The sequence below is a fragment of the Chenopodium album genome, chromosome 20, assembly GCF_948465745.1.
Source record: "Chenopodium album chromosome 20, dcCheAlbu1.1, whole genome shotgun sequence".
NCBI classification, from domain to species: Eukaryota; Viridiplantae; Streptophyta; class Magnoliopsida; order Caryophyllales; family Amaranthaceae; genus Chenopodium; species Chenopodium album.
Window position 1 is genome coordinate 12,518,906 of NC_137853.1, and position 26,621 is coordinate 12,545,526.

Sequence of the window (26,621 nt, forward strand, 5' to 3'; positions counted from 1 at the left end):
CTATCTACTAGCATGTTTGTATGCGGTTATATAGGGGTGAGCATAATAGGGTACTTCGTCAACAAGTTCCTTAAATTGGGAGCCGAACTGGAGCCTATTGAACAGGTTCTTGGAAATTGGGCACTGGAACCGAAATCTACAGGTTCTGGTTCTAATTCAGGGTACCTTGTATTGTAATATTCTTAATAATTTTATTATTTTTACAAATTTTCTTATAAAAAACTAGATAGTCACTAATTATAATGTTCAGAACTCGCAATACACTAATAGTAATTGTCGAACAAATTTAATACATATATTATAATTTATAATTGTAATTTTGAGATTTATTAACTAAAAAGTAGTTTAGAATAATTGGTGAAAATTTGAACTTAAGTGATACTTTTATAACATTGAGAACCTGAGCCGGAACCTAATGCAACACGTTCTTCATTTTGCTACCCAAAACCGGAACCTCTTGTACAAAATCTGGTTCCTAAACCTGCGGTTTCTAACAGGTTCTGATTCCGGATCAAGATACCCAAATTTTTTGCTCATCCCTACGTTTATATCTACTTTCCTTTTTTGTTTTTTCTTTGGAATGGGAGAGCAAGTTCCATAATAGAAATTAAAGAGTTTTCTTAAGTACATAAGGAGAAATATTCAAAGGAATACAATTTTCCCAAATTTGCTCTACACGAAAAGGAACAAACTTTGCTAGATTATGATGAGCTACTACATTTCCTTCTCTTCTCACATGCCATTCATACTTAAAGACATTATAGTAGATTTTAGTTAACAAAATCTACCATTTTTTAGGGGACTAGGGTTCGTTCTTGTTAATTGACATTTTTAGTTCAAATTCTGGCCAGCATTTATCCACAAGAATTGGTTAAAAAATAAAAAAAATTAATTGGCATCGATAGATATCCAATATTGAAGGTACAGTAGGATGTTCAAAAGTCAATAAAATTTCTCGAAAGAGTGATGCCATGTATGTTGATAAAATTTCATCTACTGATGATACGAACACGATACATCCATATCTATGTCGAAAATTCGAGCACGTCGTTGATGAAAGGAACCTGAGATCTATCGATCAGATTTGAGTAAATCGTCATCTATTCTTATCCAGTATAGTAATGTCCACTTTCAGAACGTACGTACTCATGTTTAGGAGCAGCAAGAATCATATATGTTCTCATTACTGTTTCTTCATCATATGTATCCAATTATCCAATATTTAAGTGGACAAGTAAAATCAAAACACTCTAGCTTAGCTTACAAATTCAGATTTATACTACTTGATGCAACACTTTGTGTATACATACAAACCAAATCATGATTAAAACAAATGAAATTAATTAACACGTTTTGAAATACCTACTGTTTTTGAAGTTCTCCCGTCGTTTTAGGTGGTTGGTTGTAAATTTGTAATACCTCATTTCGGTTTTTTAAATGCAACAATTTTACTTGGTGCACTATTCATTGAACTGAACAAAACTGAACTGAACTGAATTGAACTGAATATGTTATGAGAGAAACAAATTATGATAAGAATTGAACTAAATCGAATTTATTGGAGCTCAACTGAACTGAAAATAATCTGAAGAGAACAAGCCCTAAGTAAATATGATTTAAACTATATTATATGTAATGTATAAATAATATTATCATGTAATATGTTGTTGAATAAGCTATAATATAAAGTTCCATATAATAATATTAACATTTTGTAATTTATTGTATTATTAGAAAATTGAATTTATTAATAATGATCAAAGTTTCGCATCAACAAATGTGTCGGTTAACTATATAACAGAGGGAGTAACGTTTGGTTACAAGGAAAGGCTAAAACCGTGGGAGGGAGGATATGCTATGTCCCTTTCAATTATTTTTAAGAAGTAATAATATCGCAAGGCTTATGCCATGCCTATTATTATCATTATTATTATTGTTGTTGAACCGATGAATTGATTCGAGGGTCACAAATATTAAATTTTTTTTCCAATGTTCCATAAGTCGTTATCAATTCTTTTTGGCCTTGGTTTAATGGCTGCCCACTATTAGGGAGAGTCAAAAAAGTAGAAAATGGGTTGATGAGGACATATATTTAGAATGTATGAATGAGATGAATCCTCCGAAATATAATGGCTAGAGGCAAAGGTTCCAAACAAGCAATAGTTCTCCGCATTGCGTGCACTTTCACTATCAATGCCCACTTCACTCTATAATTTGTACGATCATCACGTGTTTTCGCCACTTCGAGGTCGGTACTATAGCTATAAACAGAGTTGTATGTACTTATCAATCAATGATATAAACGTGATTTAATTTAATTAATGATATAACATCCAGGATTCTATTCAACAATTGAAATTATACGCAGTGTTGTGATGAATAAGAGTTTAACAACTAGTGTAATATATTTTTATTATGAAGGTTGGCTGTTGACACAATACTTTAAACAATTTCACGAGCTAAGCTAATTATTTGTACACTAAACTAATTCCTAAATTACAAATGTGTTATTTATTTATTAGCACATCACAATAAAAACAACTACTGAATTCTGTCGAGTGGTCAAACACATAAATATTATACTTCAGAATATTCAAATGTATTCCGACGAATTTGAAACTACATCATTTTTTATTTTATTCACAAAAGAGAGCTAGCTAGTGCTAGTCATAGTACATACATCATCCTAAACATGGTGAGTTAAGTGCAAGGGCCACTCCACAAAGGGGTGATATTTATTTCATATATGGCTCATGTATACATTGTGTAGTACTTATCAACTCTAATACATGCATTCAACTTGTCGATGGGACCATAATTATAAACAAAACAAAATAGACTTACCAATAATGTTCATTTTATATGCTCATATTCTATAATATTGGATTGGATCAATATATAAGAGGACTAATATCCATCACACACTTTTACTTCTATGCCCTCCTCATCACAATATAATGTCTATAAATAGCTTGGCCTTCCACAAAAGTCATATCATATTATCTCATTAAACTCCTAAGCTAACAAAAGAGGATCGAGCATTCGAGCGAGAGAGCTAGTAGTGAGCAAAAGTTATATATAATACAATAGATCATACACACGAGAGCATCATGGGATCCCTAGCAGAAGTCGTGGAAGACTGCTTTGGAGTCCTCCAGTTATACAGTGATGGGTCGATATATAGGGCAAATGTCTCCGATATAGATTTTGGAGAATTTAACAATAAGAGTAGCCAAGAAATTGTTGGAGAAGATTGTGTAGTTGAATGGGAAGATTGTTTGTTTGATGAGAAAAACCAACTAAATTTGCGTGTGTATAAGCCTAGTTATAAGAATAGCATAAGCAAAAAGTTGCCAGTTTTGTATTACATACATGGAGGAGGTTTCTGCCTAGGCTCTCGCACGTGGCCTAACTGTCATAACTGCTGCCTTCGACTTTCCTCTCAACTTCAAGCTCTTGTTATTGCACCTGACTACAGGTTAGCTACCCACTTTCTTTCCATTCGTATAATCGTATTAGTTTTTTCATACGTCTTTTATACAACAGGTGTATGTTATATAATTAAGTGGGTGTTCTTCATACCGGAGAAAAGTACAAAAACAAAAATAGCCATTTTGCAAAGTTGATTTTATATGTAAAATATGGGATGATTTTGATGAGCTTGTCAAAACACAAATGCATTATTTTAAAAACAAAAGATATTACTTTTGTACATACTATAAAGCCTATCATATATTAGCAACTTCAGAGAGTGAGGGATAGCTCAAGTGGTTAGAGCACCTTTCCGATCTTAAGATCGATTCTCACTCCCGCCCTTATGGCTCTCTAAACACCAAAATAATAAATTAGCAACTTCAATAACAATAAGTTACCCTAACGTAACTTCAACAAACATCTTTGCTTCTTAGCCTACTTTATCAAATCATAAAAACACAATATTTCTTGAGAGCTAGGTAGAGCCAAGTATGCTCTTTAAACCAAATACTTTCCAATCAATTTTGAGTTCTTTAGCCATGTTTTGGTTATCCTAAAGCCTCAGCTCTATCATCTATATTACTTGATTACTTCTGTTCTTAAAAGTTCGATTCACTTGGATTTTGCACGATCCACACACATATAATAAAGTGATTGACTTTTATATTGTATAGTTGCGGACTTTCTTCGTTTGTTAATATATCCTCCCTTCATCCACACATACATGAGTGGTTTATTATTTTTACCAATAGATCGGTACAAAACAAATTAAGCACCGTGCATGAAGTTGATTTAGTCATCCCACTTCTCGTACCAAACTATTTGTGATATTTTAAAACACTATGTCAAGGTTAAACGTGCGTGGTCTAAAAGCTTTTAGTTTGGTTCGAAAGGGATATGCTCCATTTAAAAGGAGCTAGCGAAAAAGGCAAAATTTGGGGTCCATTTGAATGTTGTCTTAGTCTTCTCTTTAATCACTCATATATCATATTAAGTTATTGTCCATTTTTTGGGATAATACTTGGAAAAATATCATTGGTCAACCTTAAGATTGGGAAAAGTATGATAAACAAGTCAAGAGAAAATTTTGAGTGCTAAAAAGTTTTTGACAAACAATTCACCCGAAAATTATAATTTTCATATTTTTCTAAAACCTTTTCTTATAATATTTTCTCAACCCCTTGTATATAAGAATGCAAAATAATTAATTAAAAAAATTAGTGGTGTTAGATTCATTCATGTCCCAATCTTTTCAACTTTTAGTTTGGTTTTATTTAGAAAACTTAATCATAAATCATTATTCGGTGACTTGTTAAAAAGTGTGTGCGACAATACTTTCTATAACGGTACATATAAGTATATAACATATAGGATTTTGTAAACGAACGTCCACAGGGCATTATTAGCTATGTATTTAAAATATTTCTTAGAGTGATATTAATTTGGGAATGCATGAGTAGGTTGGCACCAGAACACAAGCTGCCAGCAGCAATAGAAGACGGATTAAATGCAGTAAAATGGCTACAATTACAGGCTAAACAAAGACAAGAGGGTAACCCTAGAAATGACTACAATCAAAATGATCCTAAATTGCTAGAAGAAGGTGTAGACTTTGAAAAGGTGTTCATTATGGGAGATTCTTCGGGTGGTAACATTGCCCATCATTTGGCAGTCCGTTTAGGACCCGGATCTCCCGAACTTTCACCGGTCCGGGTTTGTGGCTATGTGCTTTTAGCTCCATTTTTCGGCGGGTCTCTTAGGACCGTATCCGAGGCTAATGGTCCTCCTGAACCCATCCTTAGCTTGGACTCCCTTGATAGGTAATTTTTCCTTAATATCTCATTATCAACTCTTTTTTGCATAACAAGTTTGTTAGAGATATGAGATATGATCAATATTGGACTAGTACTTAATTAAACAATTAATGATTAATTCCTTTCTCAAACACGTAACCTTGGTTATATTATATATTTGCTGATTGCTTGTAAAGATGAGTGATATAATCCGCCAGCCAAAGGAGAAATAACTTGTTCTTATTTTAATTTAAACGAACTTTGTATGATGGAGGAGTTTTATAAATTAAATTATCAAGATGATCTAATAATGTGGACATTTTTATTTGGTGTCATATAAATGACAAAACAAGAATACAATATTTCACAATCATGCATATGATATTAAATGTAAAATATTATGAATATAATCCAAATCTATCATAACTGTTACTATTTAAATGAAGGTTAATTGTTTTAGTAATATTTACCTGTGATTTTATGAATATAATTAATCCTCACAAATCTTCAATTGATATTGAAAAAAAGTCATATTCTAACTACGGGTCTGTTCACATTTACTAAATCTGAACTGAACTGATTGGAGCTGAACTTAACTTAACTGAACTGAACTGAACTGAGCAGAAATGAATATTTTATGAGAGAAGGACATTAGGAGCTGAACTGAACTAAAGTGAATTGCTTGAAGCTGTACTAAACTGAACTGAAATTAAGCTGAAGTGAATAAGTCCGTACATATTATTGTATTCAAGTTAATTACAGTATCAATATTTACCATCTAAACCTAACCTCTCTAAATCTTGATCACGCGCATTCATAATTATTCATATTAATTTTTTTTTTCTTTTTCTTTTTCTTTTTTTGATACTTAAAAGTTTAACTTACTAATTTTGGAACAATTTAGAGTAAATATAGTAGCCTACTGCCTACTTAAAGTACGTACAGTTATTAAGATGTAATATAAAGAATTGAATATTATTATTTCGAAAAAAAAAAAACTTTATTTATCGCATAATATAGGCAAATAGAGCTAAGGTTGAGGCCTACCACAATTAGAAATATATATCTGTAGTCATTATCAAAACTTTTTCTATCTAAAATAATGATGACTCCATTCTTAAAAAAATTTAGTTATCATTATCACTTGTTAGTTGTTAACGTCATCAACAATATAACACAGTATTATGAAGTATTGTAGTCTTAAAGCGTATTTCACATTCCTAAAATAAAATTTTTAAAAAAAATCGTATTTTACATTTGTTTAGAATTTAATACAAATTCGAAATCTTCCACATCATCCAAATATTTTTGTCACTGGCTCACGGCAATGAGAGATGTGGAGATTGTTTTAGTTTTTTTTTTTTTCAAATGAGAATGGTTTTTTTTAAGGAAAAGGGGTCATATTAATACTGTATTAATAATCAAACAAATGTATTCACATTGTAAAATTTTAAGATAATGTGTTTGGTAAAAAGCAAATTAACTAATTTTGTTTATCTGATTGTAATAACTAATTTGATTAAGCGAGTGTATTAGCCGATTTTATAAAGTGTTTAGCAAATAGATAACTGATTGCTTCAGATGTTGGAGTATGCAAAATAACCAATAAGGAATTGATGAATGAGAGTAGGTAGTTGAGGTAGGATTTTGGATTGAATGGAAGTATGATTTTACTTTCACTTTAAAAAAACTTGAATACTTTAAAATACTTGAATAAGCTAATGAAGAAGCTTATTCAAATTGAGCTTATTTGGTGGAATTAGCTCACCACCAAACACACCAATTAGCTTATTTAATGATCATCAACATTAGTTGATGAAGTAAATTAATTGTATCATCAAGTTATTTTATCAAACACCAAAGCTTTTAATATATATCTTTATTAAACACATACGGAGTAGTAATGGTTACGATAAAAACACCTAAAAAAAATGAGAGGTTCCAAATAACATTTTTTTTTTAAAGAAAATTAATAGATTATAGACAATATTACAATAATGGAGGTAATAGTATGAGTTGCCAAAATTAGATAATGGATTTGTATCTTTTATGACCCGATAAAAAATCGCTCAACAGTACAAGAAATAGTATTTGTTTCAACAAATCAGTTGGAAACATCATCTCATGATTTGCTGATTCATAATATCACAAAAGGCAAATTAGGAACTCTAAATACATAATGTCCACAATGTGTATGATCCTCATTGGAGAATGAAAGCAAAATAAATCATTTTCAAATCATTTTATAAGGTTTATACTATTATCAAATTAGTTTTATAATGATTTTGTATTTGTATGTTAGTAATTTATCTCTTTCAATGATGGGTATAGGCCCGGTGGGTGGTGACCTAGGATTATATTTGATATTTGATGAATTTTACCATTTATTTGGTTAACCAAAAAGATTGGTAAATGAGAATATTAAAATATCATTTTCAAATATCCAAGAATTGAGACAATATGGCAATTAATTTCTAAAAAGAATAATTTGTTATCTAAATTTTTGCTAGGATGTTCGTGATAGTAAAGTTTTCTCTACTTTCAGACGATAATGAACACCATATTTGTTTTTTTTTTTATTTTTTTTTATTTATTTATTTTTTTAACAATGTACTTCCTCCGTTCTTTTTTACATGACCCGTTTCTTTTATTACGCTTGCCAACACAAAACTTCAACCATCAAAAACTTTAACTCTCCATGAGGCAAAATTTAAAAGTTATATATTATATATGATGATACTTATTAAGACGAGCCTAACAAGATCTCACATGAATATGTTTTTCTTTACATATAATTCACAAAAGACGGTCAAAGGAGAGGTAGTGAATAGTGTAAAAGTCAAAGCGGGTCAAGAATAAAGAACGGAGGAAGTATATCTTAAAATCCACCCTAAGAAGACCTAGCTAATCCAATACCTTTTGAATGAAAAAAAATAAAATAAAAACCTAATGACTTTTCCAAATAACCATAACTCTTAACCATAACTCTTGTACTTGTTTCTTGTAGAATGTGGGGTAATGATCATCTTAAACATTATCTAAATGCGTTTTTTTTCCCAAAAGGCCAAAAGAACTAAACTTTTTTTTTTTTTTTTTTATCTTCATTCTCTTTTTAGGTTTTGGAGACTATCTCTACCTAAAGGAGAAGATAGAGATCACTCAATAGCAAATCCATTTGGACCATCTAGTCCAAATCTAGAATTGGTATCCCTTGATCCAATGCTTGTTATTGTGGGTGGAAAAGAGATAATGAAAGATAGGGTGGAGGACTATGCAAAGAGGTTAAAGGAGCTTGGCAAAGACATTACTTATGTTGAATTTGAAGGCCAACACCATGGTTTTCTCACACATAATCCTTGCTCCCCTGTCTCTAACCAACTTTCTCAACTCATCAAACGATTCATCTTTGCTGGGAAATAACCCTACTTTGCTAAGTTGCTTTCACGCCGTATATGTTTGCAATATCTTCGAAGTGTAGTTTCTTTCGCGCTCACTCCCCCCACCCCTGTTTTTTCTTTGTTATGTTACGTGCTTGCGTAGATAAATATGTCAAACACCAAATTACATACTAGAACAATGATTGTCATCCTTTTGGCGAACATTTGAAGGCAGTTGATGAAGAATGAAGATATATGGATCAAAAAATTGTGGTATTCTTTGATTATAATAGAACGATTATAACTTTTTGCGCAAGATAGTAAACCTATGGATTTCATTTGGCAATATCACTGATATGAAAGCCTGAGTTATGAGCTGCTCATACCTGTTGATTGGGTAGTATGAGTTTTCTGGGTAGTATTCCTTTTAATCTTTAACTTTAGATAGAGCTCTTTTTGTTCTCAATAGTTATTGAATTCCGAAAAAGTCTTAACACCAAAGATTTGAAGAAGATATCAGCACTGAACATGAACTCCAAAGTTTACAATAGTACAGCAAACATTGGCTGCAGACAAACTATAATGATGGTACACCTACACCAATTGGTAGGGGCCGAGGTTGTGCCAATTCGCGATTTTAGAAACAGACATGGGGAGGGATCAGCTTTCCAGGATTCATAATATTGTTGGGATCCAGAGCTGCTTTTATGCTTTTCATTGTCCTCAAATTTTCTATCCCCAGCTCTTGTTCCAGGTACTGAAACAAAGAAAGGGAAGGCATACAGAATGGACATCAAACACTGCATTCTGATAGCAATCTAGCTAGTAAATCTAGAAGGTTTTGAAAAGTTTGTCTTGCAAGAATGAATGAATGAATGAATGAGAAGTCAAAAGACAATACTATTCAGGGAATAGGTCAATATTATTAGAATACGTGTAGAAATCATATTTTTACAATTTATGCTAGACTAAATTATAAGAATTCATTGCAATACCTTCATTTTTCCAGTACCAACTCCATGTTCTCCAGTACATGTTCCTGCCCAATTGGAAGAGCCAGCATAAGTAACATATAACACTAGAAAGTAGGTAGCATCCATATAATTTGACGCTAAAAGAAGGGGGGTTATGTTGGGATTCTCAGAATGTTGTAATGGGCATAAGGGTCTAACTTGTAAAGTGCCATCAAGACTCCGAAGGATACCTTCCATTGACAAGGCTGCCTGGACCATGAAATGATTAAGCCTTTCAGCTTCTTTTCTGTGCTCTTCGTTGTTAGGATCAAATAAGATCAAGGTATGAAAGTTCCCATCACCGGCATGGGCAACCACTGCACTGTTTTCATTGCCGATAATAATATTTAAAAGAACAAAGAAAAAAATAACAGAAATTTGGCAGTTCATCTCGAAGTTACAGTATTCTAAGAATGCAGAAAGCTAATGGGGAAAAATAATTTACCAGATTAATGGAGATGCATCCAGGACCTCTTTGGACTTTGATATTAACTCAGCAAGTTGCGACAAAGGCACACAAACATCCTGGTGGGACAAAGTTCATGACTAAGATGAAAGCTTTAACTAAACAATCCAGCACATTGAATTAGCTATTAGAACATGCTGCTTTGATATATAAAGTGTGTAAGAAGAATAGATAAATGATAAAAATATAATATAAAGGTAAAATTGGTAAAAACCACCTTTTATGTCCAACTTTTTTGAAAAAACCACCTTTTATGTTTTTTTTTTTTTAATTAAACCACCTTTTAAGTATCTAAATTTTTAATTGCACCACCCCTATTTCAAATTATGACGAAAAAATTAACTAAGACGTCAAAGGGGCCCACAACTTGTGACTTTCACTCCTAAATCATGTATTTTGTTCACCTCCAAAAACATTTGACCCTCCCCTTTATATATATGCATGACTAAATTGAGTAAAGCTCTAAAAAAACCACACTTAATTTTGCTACAAAAATTAAATTGTAGTATTTGTTTATTCTCAAAACCTAAATTGAGGTAATTGAAGTGGATGGTTGATATGGAAGGGAAAGATTTGCTATGGTAGATGATTTGGAAGTGGATGGTTGAGATGCAATATGTTAGATTTGGAATAGGGGTGGTGCAATAAAAAATTTAGGTACTTAAAAGGTGATTTAGTTAAAAAAAAAACTTAAAAGGTGGTTTTTTCAAAAAAGTCGGACAAAAAAGGTGGTTTATACCAATTTTACCTAATATAAAAGTTCAAAAATCAGGATCAATGGGATTGGGGAATATAAACAGTACTTAAGCTGCAAAATGTCAAAGTCCTTCAAAAAATACCACCCAACACACACAGGAAAAAAATAAAAAAATAAAAAATTCTGAACCAGGTGGAATTGGAAAGAATAATAAACTGACCGAAATCATTGCTTCATATTCAGGTTCCATTGCAAAACACGCCCAGAGAGCTTCCTTCCTCATCTACAAATAATAATGCAGAGCAAAAAAGATTTATGTTGTCAATTTTTTTTTATTCCTCTCATCAGCTTTCTCTTCAAATTTCTTTCCATTTTGAGATAGGGGAAAGAAGAATAACATTTATGGAAATAGAAAGCAATACCAAAGCCTTACTACATAACAACTAAACTAACAAGAAAAAGTGCCTGATATACAATTTTTTTTCTCTCAAAGGACTGACTACATTTATATAAACAAAACAATTATTGATTAAATGCATAGAGGAACAAAGTCACATATAATATAGCTAACCATAATTGCCAGCAATGAGCTTAAACTTGAAACTACTTGGTGGTATGCTACCATATCGAATCATTAATTCAATTCCCAAAAGCCAATTATGGAATTTAACATTTCAGAGTGATCAGATAACTTGAGCAAATTTCAGCCTCCATATAAATCTGTAAAGAGGCCAGAGTTATAGTCCACATATATACAGGGTCATTGGTAAAAATTTGCCACACATATGGGACCATAGTCCAACATTGGAACCAAAACAGACTCATTATATTTCTTACATGTTGCTTTATGTCCTGTAGACACAAACCCTCAACATTAAAAGGGTTCAAATAGCCAAAACGGCTAGTTGGTTGAGCTAGGGATGTTTATGCTAACTAGACTACAAGATACGTACACAGATCACACCATCTAAAAACAAGACTAGAATTCAGTGTGTGACCTCAATCAGCCATCAAAGACCAACTAAACAAAGAATTGCAGTCAGTATGCCGAAGTACTATACTGTGAAGAATTGGAAAAGCATACGGGCTAGCTCAGACCATATTTCTTAGATTTGAAGTACTTCAACATTTGGTGTAAAGAAGTACACAACAGGAAATGAAACAAAGGCACTCAAAAAATTTTCTACAATTACTAGGAAAGGACTACATGGTTTACTAAACACAGGAAATAGGATGGATAAGTGTTTGATAGTAGATCTGATTAAACACATTGACCATAGATAGATAGATGGATACAAGAAGCCTAAATAGCCAAATTACCTTCCAGAGCTCCTTTTTAGCTTCAGGTTCTTCTGCAAAAATAAAATCCGAACCATTATGCTCAGAAGCAATCTTCTGGACCAGTCTTGTCTGTTCACGTGAATATGCTTCTGCATAAAGAGGAAGAGATTAAAAATTAGCATTCAGCAACTGATAAATTCAATCTGTAATTTAAAATAGATTCATAGACCCATAATACGAGTAAGAATTAAACCTTGATGTTTTCTAAGGTCCTACCCTCATCCTACCTCTCCCCCCGCCAACAAAATCACCAGCAAAACAATTATATATGGCTTTCAGGAATACAAAAAAAGAAAGAAAAGAAAATCAACATATACCCCTCCTGATAACAAACAGAAGCCCATGCATGGACATCAACACAGACACACACACACATTTATATCCTTCAGAACAACTTGCCCACAATCTCAGACTTTGTGAGCAATGTATGGCAAGTGACATCAATCAGGCATGCTGGTTGCTTAATACAAAACTCATGTCAGAAATTGCATTGTCAAACAAATTCACAATTAAAGCTTTAGATTTTCATTTCATTCAGGTCATTTATTCTGCTCAAACACAGACACACTTTTTTTTTTTTTTTTTTTATTTTTTTTTTAGGATCAGAAAGCTTTAAATATTCATTTCCTTCAGATCATTAAATCTGCTCATACACAGACCTATATAGTACCCCGACACTCTGGTTTTTCTTTTCAGTGAAAAAAGAACACTTTGTAGTAAATCTAATACTTCCTCCGTTTTCTTTTAGATGCAACACACTTTTTCACGGTATTTAAGAAATGTGGGGTTCACATGATATAATACACTTTAAAATGGGATGAGTGGTTGTAAGGAGTGTAATTTAGTGGGTCATGTGCTTTAAATAAGGGAAATAGTATAGTTTTTCCCTAAAGTAACTTTCCTTTTATAGTGTGTTGCAAGTATTGTGACATTTCCTTTTTAGGGAAGTGTTGCAAGTAAAAGAAAACGGAGGAAGTAGCTTCTACAAGAAAGGCATATCTAGGACATATATAATCTCAACCCACAGAAAGAACAGGATGGAATTCATCCGAGAGTGAAAACCATAGTATCATACGAATTGCAGCTCTACACTTCCTCTGTCCTCTTTTAATCACAACAGATTCTTTTTTGGGAAGTTGCAAAATTATTGCAATTTACTTTATTTATTTAAAATTATATCTTTCTCTGCATCACGTAGATCCCTTTTCCCACCTCTCTATCAGTTTTGTCTCCTTAATTTATGTGCAACCCCTCCCCCCATCCCCTCATTTGCAAAATTGCAAACAAAAAACACATGGAGGAATTATAATATAAAAGTCACATTTTGAGCTAACAATAAACACTACTACATTCCATAACTATTACATGAAAACTCAAAGCAAATATCAGAACCCAGATCATAAAGAGAGAGTACAATTAACCTGTTCCAACAAATTCAAATAATAAAGTAGGTGTTTCAGGCAAATTTGATCCATTAGCAATATTTATTGCCTTTACTTGAACCTCATCCATAAGTTCTACCCTGGATACCTGGTTAATGAGATAATATTGTAAGTAGACTTTGAAAACCAAGAATGCATTTGAATTTTGACAACCAAGTATTAGTCTATATGGTCATAACCAATTATCCAAAAATAAAATGGAACATGTTAATTTGAAAAATTATGAAAGGAAATAAATCTTGGATCATTAAGAGTTGAGCCAGTGTTTTAAAATTAAAAAGGGCTTTCAAACAAAGCCTTTTAATGGCGTTTCATTTACAAGGACATGGCTGGAAATCTGAAATAGTAACAGAGCAATTTCGTGGAAAATTGAAAATTTTACAAACGTTTAAAATTTGAAAGCCATTTGAAAAAGAAATTTCAAACTGGAAGGTAGATGCCTTCATAAATACATGGATATTAAAAAAAAATAAAAAAATCACTGTCTCCTTTTCATCCATTTAAGGATCTCATGTGAGATTTGTCAGTCTACTTTGAGCAATTTAAAAGTCTATTTTAGTTTACTTTATCCAAAACCAAACTTCTTTGAAAAGTCATGCTTCAGTGGATAAACTCAATCGGTTAAGAAATGATGAAACAAATATATAGTGCAACACAAATCTCCTCAGTACCTGAATTCCAGACATCATAGTGGCAATAGCAACATCAGCAGCATCCTTAATTGAAGGAAAGTTACACCTCGCTACCTGTATAAATCACTTCACAGTCATTCTACACTTAGAAATTCAAGTGTTCAACTAGTACATACCTTGCAGCTTGTACATAAGTTAAAAGACATTTGCAGCTGGAAGTAGTTTACAGGAAAATTTTGCTACTTACAAATTCTAATGAGGGAATTAGAGGACAAGATCAGGAACACAAAATATACTTTAATTCCTTTTATCCCACAAAGGATGTCCACATTTACATTTCCAGAAAATTCATTTGACTTCATATTCAATAAGATTTAAAGTGAGAGAAAAATTGTTCATATTTTAGCTAGTACATCAAATCTGGGTCCCAGAATAGAACACTGGAGTTCCTTTTGCAGATGGAGGAAATATAGCACAGTCAACAATTCAACATAAACCCAAAGGAAAAAAACTTTTAAAAGTGAGAAAGTACATACTACTGAGTACTGAGGGATTTTCTGTAGGCGTAGAGTAACTTCTGTAATCACACCTAAGGTTCCTTCACTTCCAATGACTAGCCGGGTCAAATCATACCTGACAGGTAAGCATTGAGGAAACTTGATGTCATCATTTAAACATTTACAAGGCTACAACTGTTAGCAAAAAGCACAGGAGGAAGAGGAACATATGATGAACTATGAGATGGATAAAAACATGAGTTAAGTTGACCCCTGAATTAATTATAAATCTCTAAAAAGTCAAAACACAGAATTTTGCCCAAGTTCTGTTAAATAAGTAGATTTTACATTAGCAACTTAACCAAACTGGTGGCTCAAAAATCTAAATTGGGGTCTTGCCATAAAATGACATGTTTAGATTGCATTACTACAGAAACAATTACAATTCTACAACATATCCAAAGTCTCTTCTAGATTCATGATCAAAACACGAATCCTGGTAAAACTGCTCTACTAGGATTTTCTTACTTACACGAAGATCTCAGTTCAGACTAAGCAAGTTCTACCAAAGTTACTGTTCCTATAAGGATGCTGTTGTTAAGGAACTTTTAAAGATGTAAGCATGAGTAAATATGTGCATCAACTTCTTTATATTACCCATTCTGTTCTCAAGATCCGTATTTCTGTATCCATTATTCAGTTGTTTTGTCTGTGAGGTAAAGAGCTTAAGTGCACTTATTCACCTCCTAACCACCAAAAAAAACACGCCTAGCCCATTCAACAGCTCAAAATGTAGTTGTGCCCATCTCTACTGTTCTACAACATCCTTTTGATCCAACCAAGATGTAAGCCACAAATACCGCAGCTATCACTGTGATTCTCCTTCATGAAAGATTATAAGTCCATACTTCAATCTCATTCTTACTAAATTCATTTGTGACACATTGACTATGGAACTTTTTTCCATATAATCATATAACAATTCTTCTTCTAATCTTCTCAGATCTGCTTTAAGAAATGAAAAGGTCGGGATTTTGGGTCCTAAAAAAAATAAATAAATAAAACTCTTAATGCTACTTGCAACTATGCTCTCACCATGGAGCTGCTTTAATTACAGTCTCCCTTCAGAGTAGTGTCTTCAAAGTATAATTCTGAAAGAGCTAAGCTCGTCCTCAGTAGTTTATATAAGTCACATAGCCAATCAACATGATGCCATCCCAACTCAGCAAACAGTTCTATCTCAGGTATCATCCACAATTTCATTCATTCGTTGGATTTAAGAATAGTGTCTGATATTTTTTGTCCATTATATAGCTACAATAGACTTCAAGATCTGCTTGTTATTAATAACTATATACTAAAAGACACACCAGCAATGAAACGTGTCATTTTCTGGTGTGTCCTTTAGTTTTTTTTTTTTTTTTCTTTTTTAAAATAAAAAAAATCTTTAGCAAACAAATCTTATACATAAATAGAAAATAGCAAAATAATACATAAATAAAAGATTTGACAAATCTTATACATAAATAAAAAGATAGCAAAATAATACATATATAAGAGATTTGATATGTCTTTCCATAACATATACGGAGTAAATTGGCAAAATTAGAAACTAAAGTACAAAAAAATATAGTAAATCAGATTTTTAATATAATTGCTCCATAATATTATGTACTACTTATTACAACAATAATTTTATTTATTTATATTTAATTATGTGTTAAAAAAATCCAAGAAAGTTTTTTGAATTTCAAATATTAAAAAATACATTAAATTAAAAATTTGATGTATCCTTCTACAAATAAATATTAACAACTAAAAATCAATGAAAGAGAAAAAAAATCAGGTTCTTAACATAATTTTTGATATACATAGTGACTAGGGATGGGTCCCGGTTTGGCGGGTGGCGGGGCAAGGATGGGGATAAAAACCATACCCGCCATGGGTGATGGGGCAAGGGTGGATTTTAGGTTGTACCCGCCCCATCCCCACCACATACCTATTGATATATTTTTTAAAAGATAATTATATACTTTTATGCTATTTCATATAAATAATAAATAATAATGTAAAATAAAGTAATAAATGTAATACATTATAATATATATTTATAAAAAAAAAAATTTAAAAAGTGTAATATAAACAATGAATTTTTTTTGTTGTAATTTAAATTATGTAGTGTTGTTGTATTTGGGAGGTGGGGATAGGTGGGGGTGGATATCCAAGTGGGGGGTGGGGATGGTTTTAGCATTAGACTTGGCGGGGCGGGGATGGGGATGAGAATATTATGCAGGGATAGGATTGAAAAGCCAAAATACGCCCCGCCCCATTGACATCCCTAATAGTGACTATAGAAGTGTAATATGCAACTTTTAAGAAACCCATTTGGTTAACGACAAGAAAATTGTACCAATTTTTTTTATGAAATATAATATACGTATTGTCAAATGCGTTTTAAAAATAACTACCGTGCTAATAGGCTCTTTTATAATAATTAATTATAGGGTATTTTATAACAAATTCATTACACCGTATAACATTTTAGAAAAAATTCATTGTTAATTTAAAAAAAATAATTAAAATTACCGTGCATGGCACGGGACCTAACCTAGTTCAATTCTATTCCTTTGATGGTGTTGCTGTCCATTAGTATTTCACTCTTTCCGACCAGATTTCGGAAGCAAAACCACGTAGTTGCCATTCCTATAACTATAAATCCTTGCATGTTTTGACAGTATTATTATTGAAAATTTGCTTTGCTCTTTTCTTAAGCTTTCCTTTCACGTTGCTCGACTCAATATTTCAACAAACATCAACAAGTCACAGAGAAAAGGAAGACTTGTAAAGTTCTTTCTCCTAAAATTTGTTTGACGGGCTTCAATATTCCTCAGATGCATGAGCATCTCTTCCAATCTTGTCCAGTCTTTTGCTATATTCAAGTTGTCTCATGAATGTGGTGAGCTTTACGAGTCACTGAGTCCTATATAATCTATAGACTTTTTAGATAAGCGTTTTGTGGGACTCATGAGTCAGAAAGGAAACTTGAATTGTCAGATAGCAACTTAGCAAGGAAAGAGAGATATCAGCCATATACGGTGGGAGTGGTACTGTGTTAGGCGAGTGATGTCGTATCTTTAAGAACCTTGCTTATCTAGAGAGTCTGTATGGAATAAGGTATCCTCTACAAATACCTTCTATCATTCTTCCAGGGACCAGGGATGCTTCCCCTTGAGCATTTAGTGGAAATAAGAGGCAATATGAACTGATAAAGTGATAATTCAATCTTTTTGTTTATCTGTGAGGAAAATCTTCTCATTTGTTTGCAATAAAGTACCCTTGAATATGCAAAATTTCAAATCTAACAACTTAAATAAAATTGTTAAGTAAAAAAAAAAAAAAAAAAAAAAAACAAAAACAAAACACAAACCCTGCTGCACTCTTTCGGGCACGATTTCCAGTCTTGACAACATCACCATTTGCTAAGACAACCTACACAGCATGTAAAATATATATTTCTTAAAATTTTGTTATCTTCAAACACGTATAGAGTACCAGATAAGAAAGAATAAACCTTCAGATTGATGACATTTTCACGCATTGTTCCATACCTACATGCTAAGAAAAAATGCCATCAAAATGTATGCTCTAACTGCATAAAAAAACATTGAATCACCTACTTTCTAAACATTTCATGCTGCAGATATAGGCAATGAAAAGAACATTGTACAATATGGACATACTCGCAAGAAGAGTACCAGTACTACCCAAAGACAATAGCAAAAAACACCTATATGCTATATCAGATTCAAAATTTAAAGTAGTAAAGCTAAGTTTGCTAACCCTAAAGATTAAAAAGAAAATATACTGTGTATAAAACTATAAATGCCTGAATTGATGATGTCAATCACCATATTAGTTAAAGGGGTCAGATTGAAGTGTCACAGTAAGCCTAGGAAGTAGGGGTCAGATTTATTTACCTAAATTTTTCCTCTCAATTATTGGAGCTTTACAGCTGATAAGTCAACTACTCAAAGCATAAATGAATGGGGTACCAACCTCACAGCTAATGAACCAGAGCATCGGGTCGCACACATACCGCCAATGGTAGCACCAGGACCTGCCCATTGAGATAAGATCCAGTAACTCTTGATCAAGATACAAAATAACCTTACATGTAGTAAAGTAATCATCATAAGATGAAACCTTATAAAGAAACCCATCAAGATATCAAAATTGAAATACAAAGGTGCAACAATTGAAGGATATTTATGATAAAGCTTCTAGTAAACAAATAATTACGATGATTATGGCTTCATAAAATGTTCTTCATCTTAAAATTCTTTTCATGGAAAATTAAACATAACAGAGTAAAGAGTCACCCTTGGATTCTACATTTAATAATGAACCCTCCACACTTACTTCCTCCAATGTTTCATCTTTACAGTGTTTGAAAAGATACACTTCTTGGCATTGAAGCCTAAGTGCTGTTGCCCAAGCTTTAAGAAAGTTCTGGGCGAGGCCATTTTGATGAGGCGCACTAAGGCATGCAAAAAATGGGGCAGTAGTTGCATTGATACTATATATGCACCTTGTGTTTACACACAGAATATTGTGCCTCACACCTGCGCTTTGCACCTAGGCTCTAGGACCCCTACGGCCTTAGTGTGCTCTGAAACTTTTCAGACACTGACCCCTCATCAAAACAAAGATTGATGTCCAATGCACTTGAAAGATCCCTAAATCATCATTCCAACCATATGCTATGTCAGCCATGTAGTTTCTTTCTCTTCATTTCTTGCTCTATTTAAGGCAAGAAAATATGAAAATGTAACCAATTGTAACAAAATGTCTCCAACATCATGCAATACACCCGCACCCACCACCAGTCACTTTGGTGAACAGCAGGAGAGAAAGGCAGCAGGACAACATAAATACCCCTCCACTACATGGCCAAGCAACGGTCCCTTAAAGCTGCTTGCAGACTTATTTGGCTTATTAGTCTTTCACTGTGGTAACTTTAGCTTATTGACAAACAATAGTAAATGTAGCAATTAAGGCTTTTGGCCAATTATGTAGTACTTGTAGTAGTATAAGTAGAGAAGATCTAAGCTAGAGAAAGTATCTAGAAATTATTGTAATGAAACCTTGGAGAGTAATGGCCTAAAGTCATTGACACTATTACGCAAGATTTAAGCTTTATCAATCAAACAACCATTCAACCACTTTTATTGTTCGAACACGCTAGTCCACTGCACATCAATGATACAAACACATTTTTTATTAACGAGAACATTTTCAGCTGTACATTAACCATCTTAAAAGCAAATGATATCGCATTTGTCATGTATCTACACTCCACCAATAGTGACACATAATAATGACCCTAGTAAAATTTCAGCCAGCTATTTTTGTTTGACCCGGATACTTGAGTACTTGGCTTCTTAAGAAGAAGCCTTGATATCATGGAGATAATCAATCTCCATCATACCAATACACCTAGTTTATATATAAAATTAGGTTACTCCAACCATAACATATTGGAGAAAGAATTTGAGCTCTTGGTATATGAGACACCAATTTCCCACTATATCAGCCCCTCCCAAAGATGTTTAATATATCTAAATTCTTGATCTCTCAAAATAAGATAACTAAATGCTACCCCATTGCTTCTTATTATATCTGCTGGTCTATCAACTTCTTAGATTTAATGGATCAAACCAGGGCACCCCAACCATATCATACGGAAGAAAGAATTTGAGCTCTTGGTATATGAGACACAAATTTCCCACTATCCTAAAAGATGTTTATTACATCTAAATTTTTGATCCCTCAAAATAAGACAACTAAGTGGTGCCACCCCTTTGCTTCTAAATCTGTTGTCGCAACTGAGAAGCTACAGTACAATATTAAAATAAAAAAAAAATAAAAAAAACAAAAACAAAAAAAAAACAAGAAGAAGCAAATGGAAGTATCACACAGAAGAATTAGTAAATTGTTACCAGGATCAAGAGGAAAGAATAAGCCATAAGGTTCCAAGTATTCATTTAACTCCATCCATCCAATCCCGGGCTCAACAACCACATCCATATCCTTGACATGTAATGCTTTAACACTCTGCAATCAAATTAGAAAGAATTTTGAGTTCTTAATAATTATCATACATAGCTCTTACATGTCTAATTCAAGTACATATATTAACTAAGTCAAAGGCCATTGTATTTACAGGTTTCCTTGCTTTATGTGCATGTTGCTTAACTGCTTAACTTTCTGAACTTTATTCCTATTTTTCTAACCTTACACTACTTACTTTATTCCCTCTCTCTATGTGTTTAAACTTTAGTAAATCACTTTTGGTGCCATTTTTCTGCCACACTATATGTATTATTCGTGAACTAGATTTTTGTCACATCAGCAAGTGAGCTGTAATCAAAATAATAATATTAATAATAACATCCACGAGATATAGCCTTGAGGATCAGTTATTTAATTTTATAAGTTGGAGAACTATGATCTCTCGAATACATTAATACAAAGTATATATCAAGAACCAGCATTATCTAAAGACAAGACTACATACTTTCATTAGTGACAAGTCAATGCAGACCCCTCCATGAGGAGATAAAGTATGACCCTCTATAGATGTAGCTCCACCATATGGTACGATAGGAACCTGCTCGTGAAAGAAGAAGAAACTTTTAACAAACTTGCAAAGGGGACTTCAAAAAGAGTTTTTCAGTATGGATCATATTTCTCACAAGAATAAGTCACAGTAACTATGAGAAGTTTGGTAAAATAGCTAGCTAAAAGTATAACAAGGTAAGATACTAGCACATGGTTTAAGCTTCTAACAAGCATGTCAAAGAAACTATACCTTATGCTTGTTACAAGACTTAACAATCAACGACACTTCTTGTTCGGACCTACAAATAATATATTCAAAAAAATTTAACTTCCATAACTAGAGGGTAAAAATATAACCAAACAATCGGGGCAGAATCAAGGAGGTAAAGATACAATAAGATAAGACAGCAGCATATTACCAGATCTTGCATTCAGCAAATAAGCTATTCATATAAATTTAGAATTCGAAAAACTGGCTTTAAATAATACTCTCTTTATGTCTCTCCCAAGTCCCTATTGAAATATTCCATTTGAAGAGCATGAAACTTTAACCCCGAATATTCATCAGTATATAAAAGAAAAAACATGCTCATGTGGGATCTTCTAAGATTGGTTTCAATGTATAGTTTAAAAATATCCAACTTTTCATCAATTTAAGTTAAACATTTATTTAGATATCATCTCACTCAAAGATGTGCATTGAAAATTGTAAATATATCAAATGGAGCAAACATTAAGGAATGGAAGGAGTACAAACTTTCCCCGATGGGTGCTAAATAATATGACCTGAGCATCATCAACATTCAACTATTTTGTGCTAAATTATAAGAACCTCACTGAAAAATTCAAACAAAACAAATTGATAAAAAATAAATTTTCAAGCGGTGATTATAATAGTGAAAGAAAGCTCCCAGACCTCGGAAAGATGACAATGTCAGGAATGTTTACAGCTTTGTGAAAGCTGTTTTGTGGTTTCCCATGCACAGATCTCTCCTCATAATCCATTGACATGTTTTCCTGTCAAAACCCAAAAAATTGAAATGATCCACCTTAAAAGATGATGTTTTTCAGTGGCTGAATTAAAAACAACTTCAATTAGTATGCATTACCCCTTCTGCTCTTAGACAGATCCAATTTTTTGAAAGTTTGAAACCATAATAGAAAGTCTCCAATTTTAGTTATCATTTTACAAAATTACCAAGGCTAACATACAAAACTTTAAACTACTTATCCAAATTTCTCTACTAATTTTCGGAGTCTTGAAACCAAATACTAAAATAAAAAAATGAAAAAGGACAGCTTTCTTTTTAGCTAAATTTGTACAATAGTGTGCCCTAGGCTATAATATGATTTAAAAAATCATAAATGTTGTTTTATAGCTCTACTGTAGCTAGGCAAAGCCATGATTTCAACTTTACTAATCAAATGAAAAACATAAAAGTTCCTGAAAATAGATACAAGACCTAACCCACCGTCTTTTGGAGAGGAGGAAAGCTAAGAAAAATAAATTAAGTGGGAAATAATACCAAAAATTGCAAAAATCAAATTTATAATGCACCAGATTGGAAATCAAAATCATAATGTATCTCTTTCATCAGGTGGATTATAAGCCCCTTTTGGGTCATAATCTACATATACAATTGGACTAGAACAAATATCATGATCAATCTTCAGGCTATTTTGTATAATCTAGTGCACAACTCAACTATAAAACTCTGCCTCAAAACAAAGAATCAACCTCTTGGGGCAAAGAAGAAAAAAAGGTGAATCCTTCCACGTTATTTAAGTTAGGAGAATACATATTCCAATTACAGAAGGGAAGATTCTATTATGATCATACAAAACAAAATAAAGGAATAAACCAGTAAGTAGAATGAACATAAATAGCCCATATTAGTGGAGGACATGTTAATGAAGAAACACAACCCAAAACACAATTTAGGTAACCATTAATCAAGAAATGAAAATTAGGAAACTCTTACGCATTCGTTGTTGCTTTCCTTCAATTTGTCGGTAGAGCTTATAATCTTTAGGCACACACTTGACGAATTTTTTTTTTACCATCATGAGCAACTTAACTTTCTAAAAACCCATATCTCCAGGTCAAAGTGTTAGGTTTGGAAGGTGTGGAAAAAGGTTCAAGGCATAAGGATGCATAGCTTTTAAGGATAAGCTATGGGTTGATTGCTTGGTGCTAAGCAATGACGGTTGGCAAAAGGCTAACTTCAAATGATCATATCTCAAAATCTAGATATGATCTTGAGATGATTCTAGTTGGAGGTGAAATCTAGTCTCAAGGTTTTCCAATGACTGATCATAAGCTCACTTTGGACAAGAAACGAGAAAGTTATGACTGTTTTACACCCGAACCTATGGTAGGTCTACCCAAACATGTGGAAGGTGTGCCCAATCGAAGGGAAGAGTGACTTGAGGAAAAAGGTTCGGTCGAACCAGGAACCAAGCTAGGTACGCCCGAACAAAGGGTAAGTTTGCCAGCTTTGCCTACGACCACATGATTTTTTATTGCGCCTTGCAGTATACACACTCATGTTAGTCATTGTAATAAGGTATGATGATGAAGAGAGAGATGTAAAGAAAGAGAGATGTAGAGAGAGAAGGCGAGAGAGAGAGAGAGAGCCAGCCTCAAATGTAAAAGTCCTAACACTTAGGGATTCAATATAGGAAGGGGTGTGTTTGGAGTGAGAGCTTTCATGGTGCTTTGAAATCCTGAAAATTACATTGTTCTTCATCAAAGATTCCTCTACAGAGGATTGGTGGGTTTTTCTCCAGATTTTCAATTTTCCTATGGTATATTCTTCCCAGTCTAGTTGTTACTTGCTTTTTGGCTCTTCGTTATTCTAAAATTTTTTTGGCTCTTCGTTATTGTAAATTTTCTTTAATCATATACAAGCTAACCCAATCGTTATCCCTTACAAAAGAAGAAGTTGTAAACATGACATGTCTAGCGTCACTCCAAGCACAAGGACATTTAATGATTTACAATAGGCAAGTAAAACATCAGCTTTCCCACACTACATCTCAATCAAAACACATTATGCTCTCATTGACCATCTTACTCTAAATGTCCTCATTGACTAACTACAACCAAGTGAACGCCTCAATCCTTATAAAATTCAACATCAATATTTCAATCACCGAGATGAAATTGCACCATTAGTATGTCTGACTCAAGATACCATGGATAATAAAACCATCTATTCATAACATACTATTACTTCTCTGCACATAAATCAATGTTCACAAGGAGTCTCCAACGCTAAAAGCCATCATTGACTTTGTAGAACCAAGGTGTAAGCCTTTATACTTGTAATATCTCGGCAACTTTCAATAACCTCAAGGATAATGCAACACTAATAATTCTCAAATTTCAATACATTTCACTAATTCTACCATTTTACTCGTCCTAGAGCCAATGAACTTCATAAAGGTCCAATGACAAGGTTGGAACATAAATTAGCTTCTTTAAGACTTGATACTTGCTTAACTTTCAAGAATTCAAATAGAAGAATCCCTTAAAAAAAAAAATCATTCTACACATTCAAGATACAGTAAACCAAGTAAGCAAAGACAACAATTACATTCAATCATCCAAGTTAAACGACTTTAGTAAAATAATACCCCACATATAGCCTTTAAATCATCGACGAGTTCTTGTGGAACGCTTCTGTGAGAACCCTTCACCACAAACTCAGTGCTTCCTTTACCACCTATGCCAACACCTCTGAACATAATTCAGAACACATAAAACAATATCAACAACAACAACAATCAATAACAAATTTAATGTGACTCGGGTATTGACTAATCAGTTCACACATAAGATCACTCAACAATTACAAAAAAGAATCTGCATAATCCAACAATCAACCTTTGGTCAAAAAGACTACCAAGCAACATAGGAAGAATACAATCATTCAACAAGAATCACAGTATTATTCTAATTTATTTTGTTGAATTAATCATTTTGGTCTAAAATGAACAATCAGTCAACCATCTTATATAAATTTTGCATGATTTTGGTCTAAAATGAACCGTCTTAAGTATCACAAATTCACACCTATATAGCTATGGCTATGTGCAAGTCTCGAGTATCCGACATGGATAAATGTATTTAAATGAAGAGTTCGAGTAACATAGCCGTGATACCCCCACAAAAACCCAAAAAGTCAAACATAGTTACCCTGCAATAAAATAAAAAACTGAATAAATCAAATAAAAGGGAAAGATGAGAAACTCACCGAGAATGAGAATCAGAAAAAGAGGGATTGGATTGAAATTGGAGCAAGAGTGAAGCAGCTGAAATGGGGACTAAGTAAGAAGACCACCATAAAAATGGGTTTTTTCCTTTAGATGAGATAACTTCTGAAACGGCAGTTGAAGGGGTGGTGTAATTCTGAACCTGGGATGATCGAAGGTGTGTAAAGATTGTTCTGGAAGACGAGCGTAGACGAGAGAACCACCATGAAAACGCCATTGTTTTGCTTTGTTTTGACTTTTGTGTATTTTTGAAATTGGGAGAATTAAATCAACATAAGCATTGAACTGATCGTCTGATCCCAGAAGTAGATACGTATCCTACAAACTAAAGATGGCATTGGTTGGGTACTCGTATTAAATATGAGTGTGGCCGCGTGGGGGCAAGTCGAGCCATATGCTTTGGGGTTACCAATGGTAAAGCTACTTGTTATGTCGAAATTTCCAAAAGGTTGGCCTATATAGCACAAGTTCACGTGTCATCGTGTCGGGCTTCCGTGCCTAAGTCAATTTAACTAATTTTAGCATGCTTTATTGTGTTGGTCTGTATTGTGCTATTATGTTTCTCCCAAATAAGGCAACTCACGACCCAACACGTACATTTACGTATTGTGTCATGTTATGCTATGTTTTTTCATGCTAATTCATGTAATGCCTTGGATCGGTCAATCCAGTCTCACCTTTATGTGGTATACTAGTATTGTCAATTGTCAATTTTCCACTAACTTGACTCAGCAAGAATTGAATCAGCTAGAGTCTTTGCGTCAATTGAGAATAAAATATTGACTAGGTTTGATTATATTCAACCTAAAATCGAAGCAACTTGAATTTTGATGAACCATATATGACCCATACTGAATATTAACTAACCGTAATTGTTTACAAACAATGACACATTTAACCTTTTACCCAAATTATTAATAACTGAAAATCATTCAATCATTGTAAATTTTAATGTTATTACTATATCTAGTACAATTATCATAGTCTCAG

The 26,621-nt window shown here is 33.0% G+C and overlaps 2 protein-coding genes across 3 annotated transcripts; one reads left to right on the forward strand and one right to left on the reverse strand.

Moving 5' to 3' along the window:
- Positions 1 to 2,925: 2,925 nt before the first annotated feature.
- On the forward strand, positions 2,926 to 9,009 carry LOC145597548 (strigolactones hydrolase CXE15-like). The gene is made up of 3 exons (XM_081653739.1): positions 2,926 to 3,478; positions 4,935 to 5,294; positions 8,384 to 9,009. The coding sequence occupies exons 1-3, from the start codon at positions 3,111 to 3,113 to the stop codon at positions 8,685 to 8,687; spliced, it is 1,032 nt and encodes a 343-aa protein (XP_081509865.1). The 5' UTR covers positions 2,926 to 3,110; the 3' UTR covers positions 8,688 to 9,009.
- Positions 9,010 to 9,147: 138 nt separating this feature from the next.
- LOC145597547 (D-lactate dehydrogenase [cytochrome], mitochondrial-like) lies at positions 9,148 to 26,034 on the reverse strand. Of its 2 annotated transcripts, none has more exons than XM_081653738.1 (18): positions 25,613 to 26,034; positions 24,993 to 25,095; positions 22,270 to 22,370; positions 21,604 to 21,652; positions 21,310 to 21,402; positions 20,732 to 20,846; positions 18,789 to 18,849; positions 18,304 to 18,340; positions 18,160 to 18,221; positions 14,772 to 14,868; positions 14,275 to 14,349; positions 13,583 to 13,691; positions 12,141 to 12,250; positions 11,041 to 11,103; positions 10,103 to 10,182; positions 9,817 to 9,979; positions 9,640 to 9,683; positions 9,148 to 9,401 (listed from the first exon to the last, which is right to left on the reverse strand). In XM_081653738.1, the coding sequence occupies exons 1-17, from the start codon at positions 25,846 to 25,848 to the stop codon at positions 9,642 to 9,644; spliced, it is 1,596 nt and encodes a 531-aa protein (XP_081509864.1). In that variant the 5' UTR covers positions 25,849 to 26,034; the 3' UTR covers positions 9,148 to 9,401; positions 9,640 to 9,641. The 2 variants fall into 2 exon arrangements, with proteins under 2 accessions (XP_081509864.1, XP_081509863.1); XM_081653737.1 differs by having other exon boundaries at positions 9,849 to 9,979; positions 25,613 to 26,033.
- Between the last annotated feature and the right edge of the window lie 587 nt (positions 26,035 to 26,621).

What these genes read in the sequence shown, in the direction of transcription:
- LOC145597547 (XM_081653737.1), bottom strand. Translation starts at nt 25,848, where the DNA reads ATGGCGTTTTCATGGTGGTTCTCTCGTCTACGCTCGTCTTCCAGAACA. An exon ending in GACATTGTCATCTTTCCGAG is followed by an intron (nt 21,653 to 22,269) that starts GTCTGGGAGCTT and finishes TATTATTTGTAG; the next exon opens with GTCCGAACAAGAAGTGTCGT. An exon ending in TTGGTACTGGAAAAATGAAG is followed by an intron (nt 9,402 to 9,639) that starts GTATTGCAATGA and finishes TCTTTGTTTCAG; the next exon opens with TACCTGGAACAAGAGCTGGG.
- LOC145597548 (XM_081653739.1), top strand. Translation starts at nt 3,111, where the DNA reads ATGGGATCCCTAGCAGAAGTCGTGGAAGACTGCTTTGGAGTCCTCCAG. An exon ending in GTTATTGCACCTGACTACAG is followed by an intron (nt 3,479 to 4,934) that starts GTTAGCTACCCA and finishes ATGCATGAGTAG; the next exon opens with GTTGGCACCAGAACACAAGC. An exon ending in AGCTTGGACTCCCTTGATAG is followed by an intron (nt 5,295 to 8,383) that starts GTAATTTTTCCT and finishes TTCTCTTTTTAG; the next exon opens with GTTTTGGAGACTATCTCTAC.